This window comes from Copidosoma floridanum, unplaced genomic scaffold, assembly GCF_036245765.1.
Source record: "Copidosoma floridanum isolate Cflo_tuat_1 unplaced genomic scaffold, Cflo_Japanese_pri ptg000011l, whole genome shotgun sequence".
Taxonomy (NCBI): domain Eukaryota; kingdom Metazoa; phylum Arthropoda; class Insecta; order Hymenoptera; family Encyrtidae; genus Copidosoma; species Copidosoma floridanum.
The window spans coordinates 12,288,208-12,304,617 of NW_028321888.1; the positions used below are offsets into that span (position 1 = coordinate 12,288,208).

Here is a 16,410-nt window from a genome sequence, read left to right on the forward strand (position 1 = left end):
TGTAACGTGCTAGTGATTCAGCCACAGACGAGCACGATTACCGATCGCACTGATACGCATTATTAAAACGTTAGCAAGATTGACTCAGTAGTTCATGAAACTGGAATGTTTTTTTAATCTTATGCCTATAATAAATCAAATAATGTAATCCCCCGAAATACCTTGCTCATTTATTAATACACTTAGTATGAATCAAGCTCCAACACTTTACTCGACGATTTGACCATAATTATTTATTTGCGTGTATATGTACAAATTATACTGCACCCACGAATGCGTTAACACTTCTTCCCTACCAAGCAAGTTTAGCCTTCTGCTCTATAATAAAGGCACCAAGAATGAATTTGAACAGAAGGTTAAACTTGATTGGCATGAAGAAAGTGCGTATTCATGTGTGAGTACAATATAATTCTTTGGCAAATATACAAGCAAACTTATAATTCGGTTCAAATCCATATCAATATTTTATATGATGAACAGTTTATTTTAAATGAAAAAAATTAAATATACTCGTATCTGATTAAACATTCAATCCTAATACGACAGTAACCCTTTCTTATTTTGATATAAAAATTGATAACTTACTTCAAAATTTAAATAAAAGCTACTGCTATGACTAAACAATAAACATATCATCTAAACTTTTATTCAGAACCATTACAAAATCAAAAAACTTTTTTTTTTTTATGACTAATACATTTTTTCCGGATAAAAAGAATATACATAGAAAATTTAACAAAGATAACTCATAAATCGTATATTTGTATTTCAGTATCAATTTATATTTAATAACATCAGCGAGTTAATAAAGACGATATCACATTTAAAGGTTAAATAAGTCCTTTTAAATTTTTGGGTTAACAAAATACGTCACCCTCAATTGAATCAGTTGTATTCTTTATATCTTTTTGGAAAGAGCCATGATGATAATATGTAACATTATTTTATTAGATCCTTTTTTTTACTACGGACAGATTTTGACAGGTAAATATCTGAATAAAACGAATTATCATTTAACAACGTAAAACAGCCCTTTCAAAAAAAAAACAGTTTAGGTAACAGCTTGTTGAACTGTCATAACTGCTTAGCCATGCAATTTCAAAGTAATAAGCAGAAGGAAAGTAAATAAAAATTTGTATTTGATTATTTACGTTAGAGGTACTGAATCTATATAGTAGTTTGGCAAAAAAGAACGCACAGTGTTAATAAAATTAAATACTCACTTAATAGAAAACAACATCTTCTTAGTATTTAGTTTACTACTAATACCGTTAGTTCAAAGTTGGTATTTTTGGGTCAAAAAAGAATTAAAAAGATAATAGACAACTTCTTTATTCTAAGAAACGTTTTATTGAAATTTAACGCCAGCATCTTCAGGCTCAGTTATTATCGTTGCGTTTCCATAAACAGTCAATTAAAATCTAAAATCCAATTCTTTTTTTTTGTTTTTAGTAATTTCGAATTTATGACTGCCAGCTTTAAAAGACTGCGTATATAATGTACTAAATCAATATAAATTTAAAAACTTCTAATAATTACAAGACAACTTGGGGAATAGTGTTTTTCATTCATTATAAAAAAAAATAAATGCACTTCGGCACTTACTTGATAGCTTAAAATTCTTGGTAAAATAGAAATAGATGAAAGTTTCTTAAACTCTGTCGTAAGCAGCTGGAATAAAACGATCGTAGATAAAAGATGGAAGTCAAAGTGTCTCAAATCAATCAGGATGCACTTCTCCGACAATCACCAGTAAATCAAACACTTAGTCTCTTTGTCAGTCCGGCGTTGTATTGTTGTACTTCACCAAACTGAGTAGTTGGGGCTAAAAAATTGTCTAGCTGAAGCACTGCGCTCGAATGAACCCACCTCGTGTTGGGCTACCCTTTTAAGGCTCACGATTCTACTCCCTACCACCAAAATTTCGTGGTCATCAAGAGGGGGAGAATCGAATTTGATAAGCATACGCACCTGAAAGGCTGAATCCTGTCCATCCTTTTGGTCTTTTTTTCTTTACAAATTTAAAACCATAAACAATAATCTGTGAAATATGAAGTACTATTGTCAAATGAATAAAGATAACAAACAACTTACAAACAATGTGTTATGCAAGCTTTGTCTCATTCACTTGACAGCGCATCTCATCTACTTATTTAATGAATTTATATCAATGTGAACTATTACATTACTATTAATGCAAACTAGTACACTTATCTCTTTTAGTATGATAACTACCTAAACTTTAATTTAATACTTTTAATACATAAGTATAAAATAGGGCATTTTTATACTCACAAATGTAAACACCGTAACATTGGTAGTCAAAATTTACTTTTAGTTTGTAGATGAAATATTTTGATACTCCTCTCCCTTTATTTCGAAAATAAGCACACAAAAGCAAATCGTTATTATAATAAAACTTAAGTCTTACAGTAACCATATATTGAGTGCTACTAAAACTTTTGACTTGCAAACACAAACCTATCCTATTTTAGAGCACAAGTAAGTAGTATGAGTATTTGCTTTGAGCAAAAATTCCGAAATCGCGCCCCCAGTGGGCACTTTGAGAACGATTAATTGTGATTAGAAGAGGACAGCACTATAAATTGATTTTTAATGCTTGTCGAGAAGCGACGTTTGAGGGTTGGCCACCTGGTGAATGGAGCAAGAAGCTAGATTTAATAATAATTACCTGTTGTAATGATGACTTATCGTTCTCAAAGTAAATTAAAGAAATTACTGGCAATGAACTGAAACTTGGCATGTTATACTACAAGTAGTTCTTAAAATATTAATTTTTTTATTCTTATTAACGGAATTTTTGTAGCCTGTTATAATGTGCCTACGGCCACACCTAAGCTGAATTAAAAATTACTTCCATTTTTCACTGAAAATTATTCGAAACAAACAACATTTTACACAAAAAAAAATTATAGATTAATGTTTTAATTGCTTACAATAAATTTTATAAAGTTGAAAAAAAATGATTCAAAAATTTTCAGGGATAAAACAGTATTCGTAAAAAGACAATTAACCGTTTTGACTTTATCTACACAATTTTTTATATGCCAATCTTTTAATATCAGAAATTGATTGCTGTGGTAGCATAAATATTACGGCATAAAGCCAGAAAGTTGGAAAACAAAAAGAAATCACAATGGCGACATTTTTTTTTATTGATTTTACTGAAGAATCTCTTTGTATTTATTTTTAAAATATTTAATCAAACACTAAAATGCCTTAAAAAAAATGTGAAGCAGACACAAGCTTATAAGAAAAAAAATCGTTAAATTCTCTCCGATCTTTTCTTCAGAGTATGTTCCTGAAAACGTGAATAAGTTACAAATGAATGACTAAATTCCTTTTTCATAAATTTTACTTCGACCAAACCAAAAGTACAAGCTGACTTCAAAAAGTACAAATTGCAAGATAATTTTATTAACTATCTTATTAAGGAGCTATCTTTTTTTTTTTTTTTGACAAATTATGTACACTAGATTCAATCACATAAAGTAAAATTAAGAAACTAATGAATACAAAACATACGGTAAGATATGGATCAAGTAACGATCATTAAGAGTAACCTCGTCATTTTATAATTTTTTGATCTTTTAAGTTTCTGATTCAAAACTAAGTCGTTACACGAAATAAAAATGATGAAAACTTTTGTCTCCTACAAGCTGAAAAATAACCAAATTTTTTTTCTTAAAAATAGAAAGATTCTATTTCAATGAGTAAAATTTGGTAATGAGAATTCTTCTGACACTGTACTTGAAATGTTATTTACTTATAGAACGCTGGCAATTAGCAGGCTCTGTTAAAAATAAAGGACTTTCCATACTAATATTTTTAGTGAAGTGTGTATTAGGGATATGATAACAGGCAACGCATGTTTGTAAATTATTTAAAAATTAGCTCAATGCTATGAGCACATACTGCTATCTATATTTTGGAATTCTTTTTTACTTTTTTTTTTAATTTGTGTTGTTGAGCAAAAGGATTTCTATACTTTCAATTATTATTTTATTAATTAATACTTTACACTTTAAAGCAGTGAATATTTGCGGCCCATCGTGATGTCATCAGCTAATTAATTGAAATTGTATGCTGATGGTTTTAAATTTTTTTGGTTGATAAAAATTTTTTATTTTTTTAAGTGTTTGTTTTTACAAATTTTTTTGTAAGGCAATTCTCATTTCAAGCATCGAATAGCAAACCTTCTTGAAAATTTTGCACGAGTAAATATCAAATCAATTAATTTCCGTACAACAAAATTAATCTTATCATAAGAATAACATTATAATAACATTATATTCAATGTTGATTAGAAACCAGTAGCATGCGATAACTCATGAATCAATTAATAATTTTCATCAGCTAAAAGTGATGAATGTTTAATGTTAATTGAGGATTTTCTAGACACTTCACATAATTACCAAATTTTTTTTATAATTTTCAGTAAATCCAATGATTTATTCACATTCTTTTATCAATTCTCTTTTTGAATTTTCTTTTCTACATTGATAAGTGAATTAACCACTTTCTTTATTGTTGCTAGGGCTTTCTTCATCAACTGCTTTTTTGTCCTTTCGAGGAGCATACAAAGTTAAGACTTTGTCTAAACCAAGCAATGCCTTAGCCTTTTTCAAATCGCATGAGTCGGAAACATTATAAAATGTCTTATACAAGCTTGAAGGACCACTTACACCCTCGTGCTGTTCCTTTTGTTCTGCCTCAACTATAATGTCTCGACCAATAACCTACAAAAATGATAAAGTTTATTTGAGAAATGCAATGTTTTTGGGTAAGAAAACTCTGAAAGATTACTAATTTGGTGACTTATTAGATATACTTGACAAAATTAATTATAAAACTTGGACGACACTTATTCACTCATTCTTTCATACCTTGAGTTAACCAAATGGAAGTAAAATTAAAACTCACCTTAACAATAATTTCACTTAAGGTGAATTGCGTGCAATCCAGCTGCTCCACAAAGTCGTTCTTAAAAAAAATGGAGTATCGCAACATTTTAACTAACTAAACAAAATACTCAAATTAGTTAAACTTATTAAAAATCATACGTCCTTGTCCAGGTTGACTGTAGTACTGGAATCATTAACCTTGAGAAACTTAGGTTGACCCAATGTATTGCTGGCAATCATGGATGGACTGCTTTTGTCTTCAGGTAGCTTATAGTGAGGATACTCATAATCACCAGTTACCAATCCCTCATCTAATGGGTTTTTAGTAGGCTCCATTTTTTTAAATTTATTTGCGTAGATTTAGCAATTTTAATCAAATTCTTATTGGTGCCTTAACACTTCGAGAAAGTCTAAGAGCCAACTGACGTGGCTTGCACTGATCTAATACGATCGTACGTGTCTTTACGTGCATTTCGTGTGACGTCACTGTTGGCAAGTTTTCGACACTTTGCTTTTTGCTGGACGGAAGATTGCACTTGAGGACGTATTATATACTTCTGCACACATGCAGCTTACAAAATCGGACTTCTGCTTTTATGTACCTTCATAATTGTAGAACCCAAGTTACTAATCAGATAGACAGTCAGCTGACAATTCCCTAGGGACTCAAAAATTCCGTTACCTGCACTAAGGGCAGCAGTACTGACTCTTCCTCCATCTCTTTGTCTAGACGTCTCTGAGTCAGGAAGATGAGAAAGGGCCAAAGCTGGATTTTTTCTTTTCCATGTTTTATTACGTATTTGAAGAGTAAAAAATTGGGACATTGCGAATGAGTTGTAAAATCAGTAATGTAATTATAAGGAATGACTTAGTAAATCATGCATGTTGAAAAGGAAATGGAAAAAATCAGATGAGTCCTTGAAAAGTGACTTATCTTGCTCCACTAAATTTACCGTGTCGAACACATTTATGTATAGCTATTGGGAGCGCGCGGTGGCTCAGTCGGCTAGGTCGTGGATTGACACGCGGGAGACCGTGGTTCGATTTCCGGCCAGTGCGACATTTTCGGGCAAGTACCTCTGTGATTTTTCACATGTGCTTTTTCACCACGCAATACTTCTCGAGGACGGCTTAGGCGACCTTCTCGCAGCAAAATTGCCTAATTCCCCCTACCCCCCTCCCAGTAATGGGTGGCCTCCGATCCCTCGACCCTTCCTTCTACAAAGTGCTAAGTGCCCTTTGTAGTGACATTATCAAAGAAGCCGGACGTAAAGCACTATAATATGAAAAAACAAAAAATAAAGAATGTATAGCTATTGCTTATAGTACGTTTCATGTTTTTGGCTTATGTTTACTCTGACATTCAATAAAACTTTATTACTTTTGAAATTTTATTCTAGTGTATGTATCTTACTCTTAATTATTTGTAGTGTTAATTTACATATTAACATGACCGCTTCTAGCTGAACTTTTGCAATAGTAGTATGTTTGAAGTTTTTAACTTTTATAATTTTTAGTTTGACCTTTAGGTATCAGAAAAAATTATTTTTGATTAGCATAGGCCAAGGTGCACGCGTATCAGTTATAAAAAATTCCGCAGGAAAAAAAAATTAATGGGGACATAAAAAATAGGATTTTAGCAATAGAACTATAAAATGTATAGTGGTGAGACTAACTTCTTTGTGTTTGTTTTAAATAACTACTACTTCTTTTTCAACATACAGATTTCTGAATAAGATGCTCGTGTGATCTTGGTAGAATTAAGTTGGGGATTTGTTTTAAAGTATGTGCAAAAGCTTTAATCGAAGCTCCATGATAATTATTTTTAAGAATCCATTCATTTTCGAACATGATAATTATTTTCATGTATTTATACATAAATGAAGATTAAGACAAACTCCAAATATGGCAGTACTAGTCGTTCTTCGTATAAACTTTTAATAAAATATCGTTTAAAAAATATACCATTTAATTAAATCTTACAAATTTTTTTATTGAAGGTGGTTAGGTACAATCTTTCAGAGGGGAGGTGAAACAGGGTCAAGAGTGTAGGAAGCTCACAGCAACACAGCATTACCGACAGAACGTAATATAGCTTATTCTTAAGAAACACATGCATCCATATTATAAACCTAACCAATGTTTTCATTTTTATTTAAAAAAATCGTGATTTTCTCTTTAAATAGTTTGGATACTGACAAAAATTCGATGATCATGTGAATCTGCAGTATTTGAAGTATCAAAACATACTGACGATTTTTTAACTATCACTAAGGAATGTCATTTTCAGGTCACAACATTGTTCCCATAACAGCCCGTGTTAAATTGTTCATTTTTTATTTTAAAACATCTTAATAACTACATGGCTGAGATCACCCAAAAAAAGTACGTTTATTTTATGTAACACATAGAATGAATTAAAAACTTAATTAGAGCCCGCAACTATTGTCGATGATATGTATCCAACCTCCTCAAAAGATCGGGTTTAAGTCTCGTTAGTTGTAAATTTTATTTAAATGGCTTCAACTTTTTGTAACTGTTCGGGTTTTCTTACCGACCAAGCGGGGACCCACACCCTGCCATGCAACGTCGGTCGCTGCGCTTTCTCCCGGCCTCCCACCTCGTGCGTCCCCGCGCTCGGCAGGTGGCACTCACTCGTGTACGAGGGCTCAGCGAGGACAGTCGCACGCCACGCCAGAGAAGGAGAGAAGAAGAAGACGACGATTACACGCCGAAGCGACTATCCTTTGTGCCTTTCTTTTATTTAAAGCGTTGAAAGCATTTTGTAATCCCCTGCGAAACAAATAAAGCAGTAAAAACATTCATTTGGTCCTTCGAGCCGGATCCCGAGGAGAAGAGCAGCCAACGCCGCAGCTAGGTCGGTCACAGTCTGCGATTCGACTTACACAGCGTAATGTAAGTACAGTTTAAAGAAATGTTGTGTAATGGAGGTCGTCGTGGTCGACACAGTTCCCACGATTCGACACAGGTGTTGGCCGCGACGAAGTCGTGCCGCCATTAACGCTTGCCTTGCAGGCACTCGCGTTATCAACAGCGTGCACACGGTGGCTACCGCGGTCGCCACAGAGCCTGCGGTCCAGCAGCTGTGCTCAGCCACGGCAGTGATAAGGCCGTACGGTTGTCGATGCGACGCTTTGTTCGACGCCATTCGAACGTCGGAAAGCGAGGCTTTCGCGGCCGCCATTGTTAGCCGCGATCAAGCGCTCGCGGTGTCCTCATCGGCTGCGGCCGCCATGTTGGCCTCGTGTCGCGCGCGTCCGCCTCGCGCGGCGGAGCTGTTGCGCTTCGCTGGCGCGGGGGGTCGACGCCGAGGGACAGGCTTCGAAGCTTGTGTAGCTTGCGTGCGCGTTGGCACGCGCGTGGTCTACGCACGTCCCTTCTGGCATCCTCGCCCTTTCGTGTTCTCTCTCACTCTCTTTCTCTTTCACTCTCCTTCTATCTGTTTTGTCTGCCGTCGATGCACCGCGCGTCGACAGCTGTGTCGAGTCTGACGATGACATGGCCCCGCCGCTCGTGGCCCGGAGGCAAGACATGCTTCGTGCAAACGTCAAGCTAGTGATCGTTTTTTCAGGTCGAACGACGACTGGACGAGCTTGCTCGGCTCCCAGAGCGCCCTCGCCGGCGTCATCAGCCGGTTCGCACGGGACGTCGAGAAGATCGACCCCCCGAACTGGAGCCTGGGTCTCGTGGAAGTAAGGCTCGAGCTGCTGGACGGCTACTGGAACACTTTCCAGGCCAATCACGTGAGTCTCCTGGAGTCACCGCCGCCCGAGAAGCTGGAGTCTCTTGACCAGATGTACTCGACGGCAGAGTCGGACTATATCGCCTCTCGATCATGCCTCTACAACGCAAGAAACACCCTCACGCCTCTCCCTGGCCCGGGCGGCGCCGACCTGGACCGTCATAACTCGAGACACGGAGCTCGCTTGCCCAAGATCAGCATCCCTTCCTTCTCGGGGAAGCGAGAGGATTGGGAAAGTTTCCGGGACCTCTTCCGCGCGCTCGTCCACGACGATAAACAGCTCACCGACGTGGAGAGGCTGTTTTATTTGAAATCCTTGGTGGACGGAGATGCCAAGGCAGCTCTCGACACCGTTCAGACCATCGGTGCCAATTACCCAACGGCTTGGGCCTTACTCGAAGCACGTTTCGAGCACCGCCGTCTTCTCATTCATGATCATATCACGGCGCTCCGTAACATCAAGTCTCCGAAGGAAGAGTCAGCTCGAGGGCTTCAGGGTCTCCTCGACACCCTGGGAAAACATCGAGATCAGCTGGAAGCTCTGGGTCGTCCTGTGTCTCAGTGGGACGACTGGATTGTCTCCTGCGCGATGACTGGCATGGATCCGACGACCCGGCGCGCGTGGGAGGACGAGATCGAGCGACTGGAGAGCGCTGGCACGGACACCACGGCGGATGTTGCCACTTTTGCTGCCTTGACGACTTTCCTTCGTCGACAGTGCCGCGCGCTCAGCTCCGTCGAGGCCTGCTCGACCAGCCAACACGGCCAGCATGCGCTCTTCGGCCCCCCCGTTTCCTGGACGAAACTTTAGAGCCCTTGCCACAAGTAGCTCGCTGCCACCATGCCCGTCGTGCAGAGAGTCGCACTACCTGAGTCACTGCGCGCAATTTCAAGGCCTTGACGCGCAGGCCCGGCGACGCATGGTCTATCAAGGGCAGTTATGTTTTAACTGCCTGAGACCAGGTCACGCAGTAAAGTTCTGCCCTTCACGGTCCGTCTGCCAGCAGTGCAGGGAGCCCCACCACAGTCTGCTGCACGAGAGCAACCATCGGCGCAAGCCTGAATCGGATCAGCGTCCCTCTTCGCCCAAGAAGCCAAAAGTCGACCCCGCGGGCCCGTCCGCCACCGACTCACAGCATCAGGGGCCTCCATCGTCCTGACTAGCCGTACTTCCGACCGCTCTTGTCCAGCTAACCGGTCCCACCGGCCGACGTGTCGCTGGTCGAGCTCTCCTTGATGCGTGCTCTGAGGTTACACTCATCTCCATCCGGTTGGCCCAGCAGCTCGGCGCAGCGCTAGAAGTCAACGAGGCGAGCATTCATGGGGTTGGGGGAGGGTTGACCATCCCTTCGAGAACCCGAGCGCATCTACGCCTTGAAACTGGAGAGCATGCACCGCCAATCCACCTGACAGCGCTCTGCTTACCGCGGCTCGAGCTCACCTCTCCGTCTGCCCCCTTGCACCCAGCCGTGATGAGACAGTGGCTCGATCTTGAGCCTCTGGCCGATCCAGCGTTTGGCACACCTCGCTGTGTAGACATTCTGCTCGGAGTCGACGTTTACCACCGCCTCATCGAACCAGGTTACGTTCAGCGTGACGAGCTCGTCGGACAGCGCACGGCTCTTGGCTGGACTCTCGTCGGCCGGGCCCCTGGCCTGGGCTCAAACGCCCTCATCGCAGGCACAACTCTGCACACGAACACTCAGTCGCCCTGGGATCAAGAGCTGGCTGCGCAGCTCCAGCGATTCTGGGAGATCGAGGAGGTGCCACATGTCAGCCGCCGAGCGCCTGAGGATGTGGAATGCGAGCGAATCTTCGCCGATTATCATCGCGCTGACGACGGGCGTTACATTGTGCGACTTCCGCTGAAACATGACGCTGTGCGCCTCCTTGGTGACAGTCTGCAGGGCGCCACCGCGGGTTTGCGCTCGTTGCATCGTCGGCTGCAGCGGACTCCTGAGATGGCTTCTGAGTACGCCCGGTTCATGGCAGAGTACACTGATGACATCGGCTCGGCCAAGCGTCTGCGCGACCAGCTGATCGGACTTCTTCAAGCGGGCGGTTTCCCTCTGCGAAAGTGGGTTGCCAGCACGCCCGAGCTTCTTGAAGACCTTCCCGAAGACGTCCGCCTCCGTCCTACTTGGGATCAGCTCAGTGTTGAAGGCCTCGTCAGCGAACTGGGCGTAGGCTGGGACCCGCCCTCGGATTTTTTCCATTTGACGCCGCCCGTTGTCGAATCTCAAACCACAAAGAGATCCATGCTCGCCGCGCTCGCAGGCTTGTTCGATCCGTGCGGCTGGCTTGCCCCGATCGTGTTGAACGCCAAGCTTTTACTGCAAGACCTGTGGCGCACGCGCTTGGACTGGGACGAGAACGTACCGTCCTCCATGACTCGCCGCTGGACCGCTTTCACCGCCGAGCTGCAGGCCATTTCCGGGTTTTCTCTGCCTCGTTGGATTGGTATGTCTCCGTCGTCGAATGTCCAGCTGCACGTGTTTTCTGACGCCAGTCGCCGTGCTATGGCCGCTGTTGTATATTCGCGGCTGCAGTCCTCAGATGGGCCCGCTCTCTGCCACATGCTTCTCGCTCGTACTAAGCTTGCGCCCATCCGCGCGCTCAAGCCGATGACCGAGCCCGCCGCTCGCATGACCATTCCACGTCTAGAATTGCGAGCGGCCCTCATCGCCGCCAAGCTTCTTCGCTCAGCAGCCAGCGAGTTGGGAGTCGCGATCGAGCACTGCCACGCTTGGTGCGACTCTCAAATTGTGCTCCACTGGATACGCTCCGATCAGCCGGCCAACAACGTGCTCGTCGACAACTACGTCGCTCAGATCCAGGAGGTCCTGCCACCCAGTGCCTGGCGATACGTGCCGTCGCAATCGAATCCGGCCGACCTAGCCACCAGAAGTGCCGACATGAGTGGTCTCCGACAGCAGCCCCTGTGGTGGAGAGGCCCCACGTGGCTGGCCCAGGACGACAAGTCTTGGCCCCAGGAGACACTGCCTCCACCCACGCCCACGCTCTCACTCTGCTGCGCCTTCCGCGCGCCTGAATCGGACCTGCTGCAGCTCTTCTCGAGCTTGCGCGCTGTATTGGGCCTCCTCGTGCGCGTTCGTCGATGGGTGCGACACCGCTTGCAGCGCATGCCCACCCGTTCTGTGCTTTCGCCGTTGACGCCGTCTGAGATTCAGGACGCTTTTCTGGCCTGCGTTCGGTTGAGTCAATCGATGACGTTTGGGGATGAGTTGGCACTCCTGCGGAAGCGTGAACGTCTTCCGAAACGGAGCCCTTTGACCTCTCTTGCCGCCTTCCTCGATGCCGACGGAGTTCTGCGTGTTGGCGGGCGGCTCGATCACTCATCGCTGTCTTACGAAGAGAAGCACCCTTCCATCCTCAGCGGAACATCGCCGCTCGCTCGACTCGTGGTCTCTTGGGCTCACGCACGCGCCCTCCACGGTGGATATCGCGTTACCAGCGCATACGTCTCCAGGCGTGCCTGGATTCTCGGCGGGCCACGCAGAATCAAGGCTCACATTAGAGGGTGCGTCATCTGTGCCCGGTTACAGGCGCGCTCTTCAAGCCAGTTGATGGCTCCGCTGCCCGCGTCTCGCGTCACGCCGTCTCGCGCTTTTGGTCGCACCGGAGTCGATTACGCCGGGCCCTTCTCCGTGCTTACATCGCGGTGGGGGACCTGGTGGTTCTTCTTGACCCTACGCTGCTACAGTCCAGCGGACGCTGGCCTCTGGGCCGTATCACCCGCATACACCCTAGATCCGATGGACTAGTCCGGGCTGCTGCCGTCAAGACAGCCACCGGCGAATACGTGCGGCCCATTGTCAAGCTTGCGCGTCTCCCTGTGGCATCTGCGGACTCTAGCCTCCCTGCGACGGACGATCGAGGGACTCACCCCGCTTCGGCGGGCGGTGACTAGGGTTTCGCTCTTAGATCGAGGCGGGCGGGATGTTCGGGTTTTCTTACCGACCAAGCGGGGACCCACACCCTGCCATGCAACGTCGGTCGCTGCGCTCTCTCCCGGCCTCCCACCTCGTGCGTCCCCGCGCTCGGCAGGTGGCACTCACTCGTGTACGAGGGCTCAGCGAGGACAGTCGCACGCCACGCCAGAGAAGGAGAGAAGAAGAAGACGACGATTACACGCCGAAGCGACTATCCTTTGTGCCTTTCTTTTATTTAAAGCGTTGAAAGCATTTTGTAATCCCCTGCGAAACAAATAAAGCAGTAAAAACATTCAGTAACACATAGTGGATGATTGAAAAAGAAATTTTAACTACTATTTCAAACACACTAGTATGAATAAAGTTTATTATTTACACATGTACTCTTTCAATAAAGTAAGTAAAAATTTATATTGGAGTGAAATATTTACAAATTTTTACACAATATATTTCCCTTATAATGTAATCCGCACTTACCTTGTGTACTGTTTTCCACTGGCTTCTTTTCGGATTCGCCGAGATTGATCGAGTTCGGCAAATTTGTATTGAAAAAAACATCGTTACCCTCCATTATACCCTCGATGTTGGCGTCATCGATGCGCAATTGCTCCAGCTGTTTTTTCATAGCTGCTTGTCTGTGTCGAAAAAAAAAAAAAAAAAAAAAAATTGTACAGCATAGCACAAATTAAGTACTTATCGATTGACAGATACAGTAGCAAATAATGGCAGAAAATTACCTGCGCTCGAATCTCTCCTGCTCGACCATGGCCGCATCATCATATACGTGCTCGAGGTCAGCGAGATAGCAAAACTTCTGCAAGTAGTCGTCGTACAGGACTTTGAGCTCGTCCTCGAACTTCTCTAACTCCTCCATGAAGGCGGGCCAGACCCAACGAAGCGTCTGCAGGCGCTTTTGGTTGCTCTCCAGCTCCGTCTTTCGTCGCTCTATCCACGTGTCCAAATTCTGCTCTGTGCCCTAGAACCCGCGTGTGTTTTCCATTGTATATGTTGTCATTTTTTTTCCAAGTCTTGATTTTCTCAAAAACGTAAGGTACACTTGTAAGTAGTGTACGGGTAGAATAAGTACTTTTTCAGAACGTAAGAAGTTTATTTTGCCAGTTTACTTTTAGATATTTATTCGTATAGGTATTAACGTCAAAGTGGATGGATTTGTTTAGTTAACATAATTAAGTATTGATTTTTCAGATTAAAAACAACTACTCAGTAAGAACGTTGTTTTTTAGTCGACAATGAATTTTATTAAACGTGAAAGGGGAATAAATACAAGTACAAAAATTAAACAAAATTTTTTCAAAATTGACAAAAAATGGTTTTTACATATACTAGTTATGGCTTCTTAACTATACTTAAAATTATTAAAAAACGATAAATGGTAGAAACACCTGATTAAGTTTTAATTTTAATAATATTTATTTCTTATCGGCAATAAAAAAAAAATCACAAGTAATTTTTATAATTATTTAATCCATTTTTTTAAAAACCTTACTACATAAAGATTGTAACAAAGACATATCAAACAAATTTAATTTATATTTTTTTTTGTTAAGAGATACGTATTTTTTTTAAATTTTTATACATTGCTAAGTAAACAATATGTAATCACCGGGAGATCGATGATATTATCACATTTAAGCCGTAAATTGATGATTTGTTAGAATTTTCGGGGTTATTTAAAAAAAAGTGTTAAGAACACCCAAATTCGTACCTATCGTACATACCGTAAAATGGCACTCTTAATAATTTAGCTATTTGAATTTGTTTAAGAAGTTGTGAAGCGTGCAGAAGATGTGTTTGTTTTTAAATTTTTGCTAGTATTATGAAAGTATGTATTACTGCTTGATAACAATTATTTAATTTGAAGACATTTAGTTAGCAAAACAATGAACTCTTAGCTCATAAGTTTGGATTATAGTTTGAAACTTTTGTTTAAGAATTGTATACGATACGAACGTTGTGTTGATGGATCAATAAGGAGAGTTGATAAAAATCAACATTTTACCTTGTAAACGAGACAATTACATGCAACGAAATCACTCCGTTTGGTTTTACTAGGTAATGTAATTTTTTTTTTTTAAGTCCAGGAATTTTGAGATACAACTACCTTGACGCTTTACTCAGATCTCATATTTTATTTATTGATTTATCGATAGGAATCCATAGATCGGTATTCTACGTAGATGTCCAGACATTTTTTTAAATCCATACAAAAACTGTTTCTTCCAAAAAAACGTCTCTACTCACCGCATACACGTACACACAAGTACAGCAAATGGTATGCGATACCTTGACGTTCTCAATCTGGTCCTTGGTCTCCTGGATCTCCCTTTTGGTGCCCTCAACTACCGCCTTGAGGGCAGCCTCGACCTCCACCGTGTCGTGCTGACTGGCCAGCTTAGCACCGCGAATTTGCCAGAGCTCGGGTTGCCTGCCGAGGAGCTCGTACCGTGACGTTCCGCTGCTGGTCAATTGGCTCGCGAGTTCATGTTCGTGTTAATCACGGAAAACCGTGTAACCACTTCCCTGCGAGCAAATAATGTATTACGCTCGAGAGTGCTCGGTTACGCAACTGATCAGTAAGCGCAGGTGCAATGCCCCCAATTGAAGAGGCCATTCTCTGACGTCTGATGATCAAAATCAATATTTTAACAGAGACATTTTTTTTCCACTCGCACGTTCAATGCAAAAGAATGATGGTAAGTAAATTTAGAAAACCATACAACTGCTGAGGGTTTCGGGCGCGCGAGAACATCATCAACCAAGAGCTAGTGTTTAGCATCGCGAGATCCCGTGAATGGGAGGCTCGAAAATGAAAATTTTTAAAGCCTGGCACGCGTGCCCACATGGCCAAAATAATAAGCCCCAAGTAGGCGAATTACGTCACGATGTACATGCCGCGCGAGGCGAGAGCGCGCGATTTTTCGCCCCTACTCTATTTTCTATTTTAATATTGCGCAACGAAAAATTGCCGAGGGCGTGGCTCGTAATCGCGGAAGAAGACAGGGATGGAACGCGTGTGCTCGAGCACGCGATGGTCTGAGGGGAGAAGAAACGGATGAGAGGAGGACAATTGAATTGGAGGCACTTGGCCGCTGGTGAAAGATAGAGGTCTTGCCTACGCGGAGCGAAGCTTTTTGGGGTCCCACGAGGCTGTAAGTATAGGTTGTATATGCATGCATAATGTAAGTACAGCTGAGAGAGAAGGGGCAGTCAGTAAACACGACTCGCCTAACGAGAAGTATCTTTATTTACACTTATATATTAATGTCTACGAAGAAAAAAAAAGTCTCAGTGGACGGAGAATATAATTTTTCAACCATACGATACAAAGATGGTTTTTTGTCTTATAATGGATTCATACGTTCCTCTCTTGATAAAAGGAAGTTTTGTAAATGCGATCAATTGACTTGATTACTATCGATTAGTAAGGTGTGATTGAGCTGTGTATTTTGAATATTAGATTTTTCCAAATAGTACGACAAACTTTTGAAAATTACAATGGGATAAAAATTCAAAAAGATTCCGGTCTTTCTGAGTGTCTGCATTGTAAAATTTAGAACTACACACAAATGCCAAATAGTACATTTTATAAAAGTACCCCGTATAAGTACTACACCATCTATTTATTGTTGTATTACAATATGTATCAATAATTAAAAATTATGTACTATATGATGGAAAGAAGCCGCCTTGACGGTATGGCTACTTTTAATTTTAATCATAAATTTGTGTAATTTGTTAGAAAATTATA

General features: G+C 42.0%; 2 protein-coding genes across 2 annotated transcripts; one reads left to right on the plus strand and one right to left on the minus strand.

Moving 5' to 3' along the window:
- Positions 1 to 4,501: 4,501 nt before the first annotated feature.
- On the minus strand, positions 4,502 to 5,435 carry LOC149375191 (uncharacterized). Its single transcript, XM_089590069.1, has 3 exons — positions 5,085 to 5,435; positions 4,945 to 5,004; positions 4,502 to 4,760 (listed from the first exon to the last, which is right to left on the minus strand). The coding sequence occupies exons 1-3, from the start codon at positions 5,259 to 5,261 to the stop codon at positions 4,533 to 4,535; spliced, it is 465 nt and encodes a 154-aa protein (XP_089446195.1). The 5' UTR covers positions 5,262 to 5,435; the 3' UTR covers positions 4,502 to 4,532.
- A 4,725-nt stretch (positions 5,436 to 10,160) lies between these two features.
- On the plus strand, positions 10,161 to 12,473 carry LOC149375192 (uncharacterized). Its single transcript, XM_089589979.1, has one exon. The coding sequence runs from the start codon at positions 10,161 to 10,163 to the stop codon at positions 12,471 to 12,473; it is 2,313 nt and encodes a 770-aa protein (XP_089446105.1).
- Positions 12,474 to 16,410: the final 3,937 nt, after the last annotated feature.

Coding starts and splice junctions, on each gene's coding strand:
- LOC149375191 (XM_089590069.1), bottom strand. CDS start 5,261: ATGGAGCCTACTAAAAACCCATTAGATGAGGGATTGGTAACTGGTGAT. Junction 5,005..5,084: donor CAGTCAACCTGGACAAGGAC/GTATGATTTTTA, acceptor ATTTTTTTTAAG/AACGACTTTGTGGAGCAGCT. Junction 4,761..4,944: donor TAAGTGAAATTATTGTTAAG/GTGAGTTTTAAT, acceptor TCATTTTTGTAG/GTTATTGGTCGAGACATTAT.
- LOC149375192 (XM_089589979.1), top strand. CDS start 10,161: ATGAGACAGTGGCTCGATCTTGAGCCTCTGGCCGATCCAGCGTTTGGC.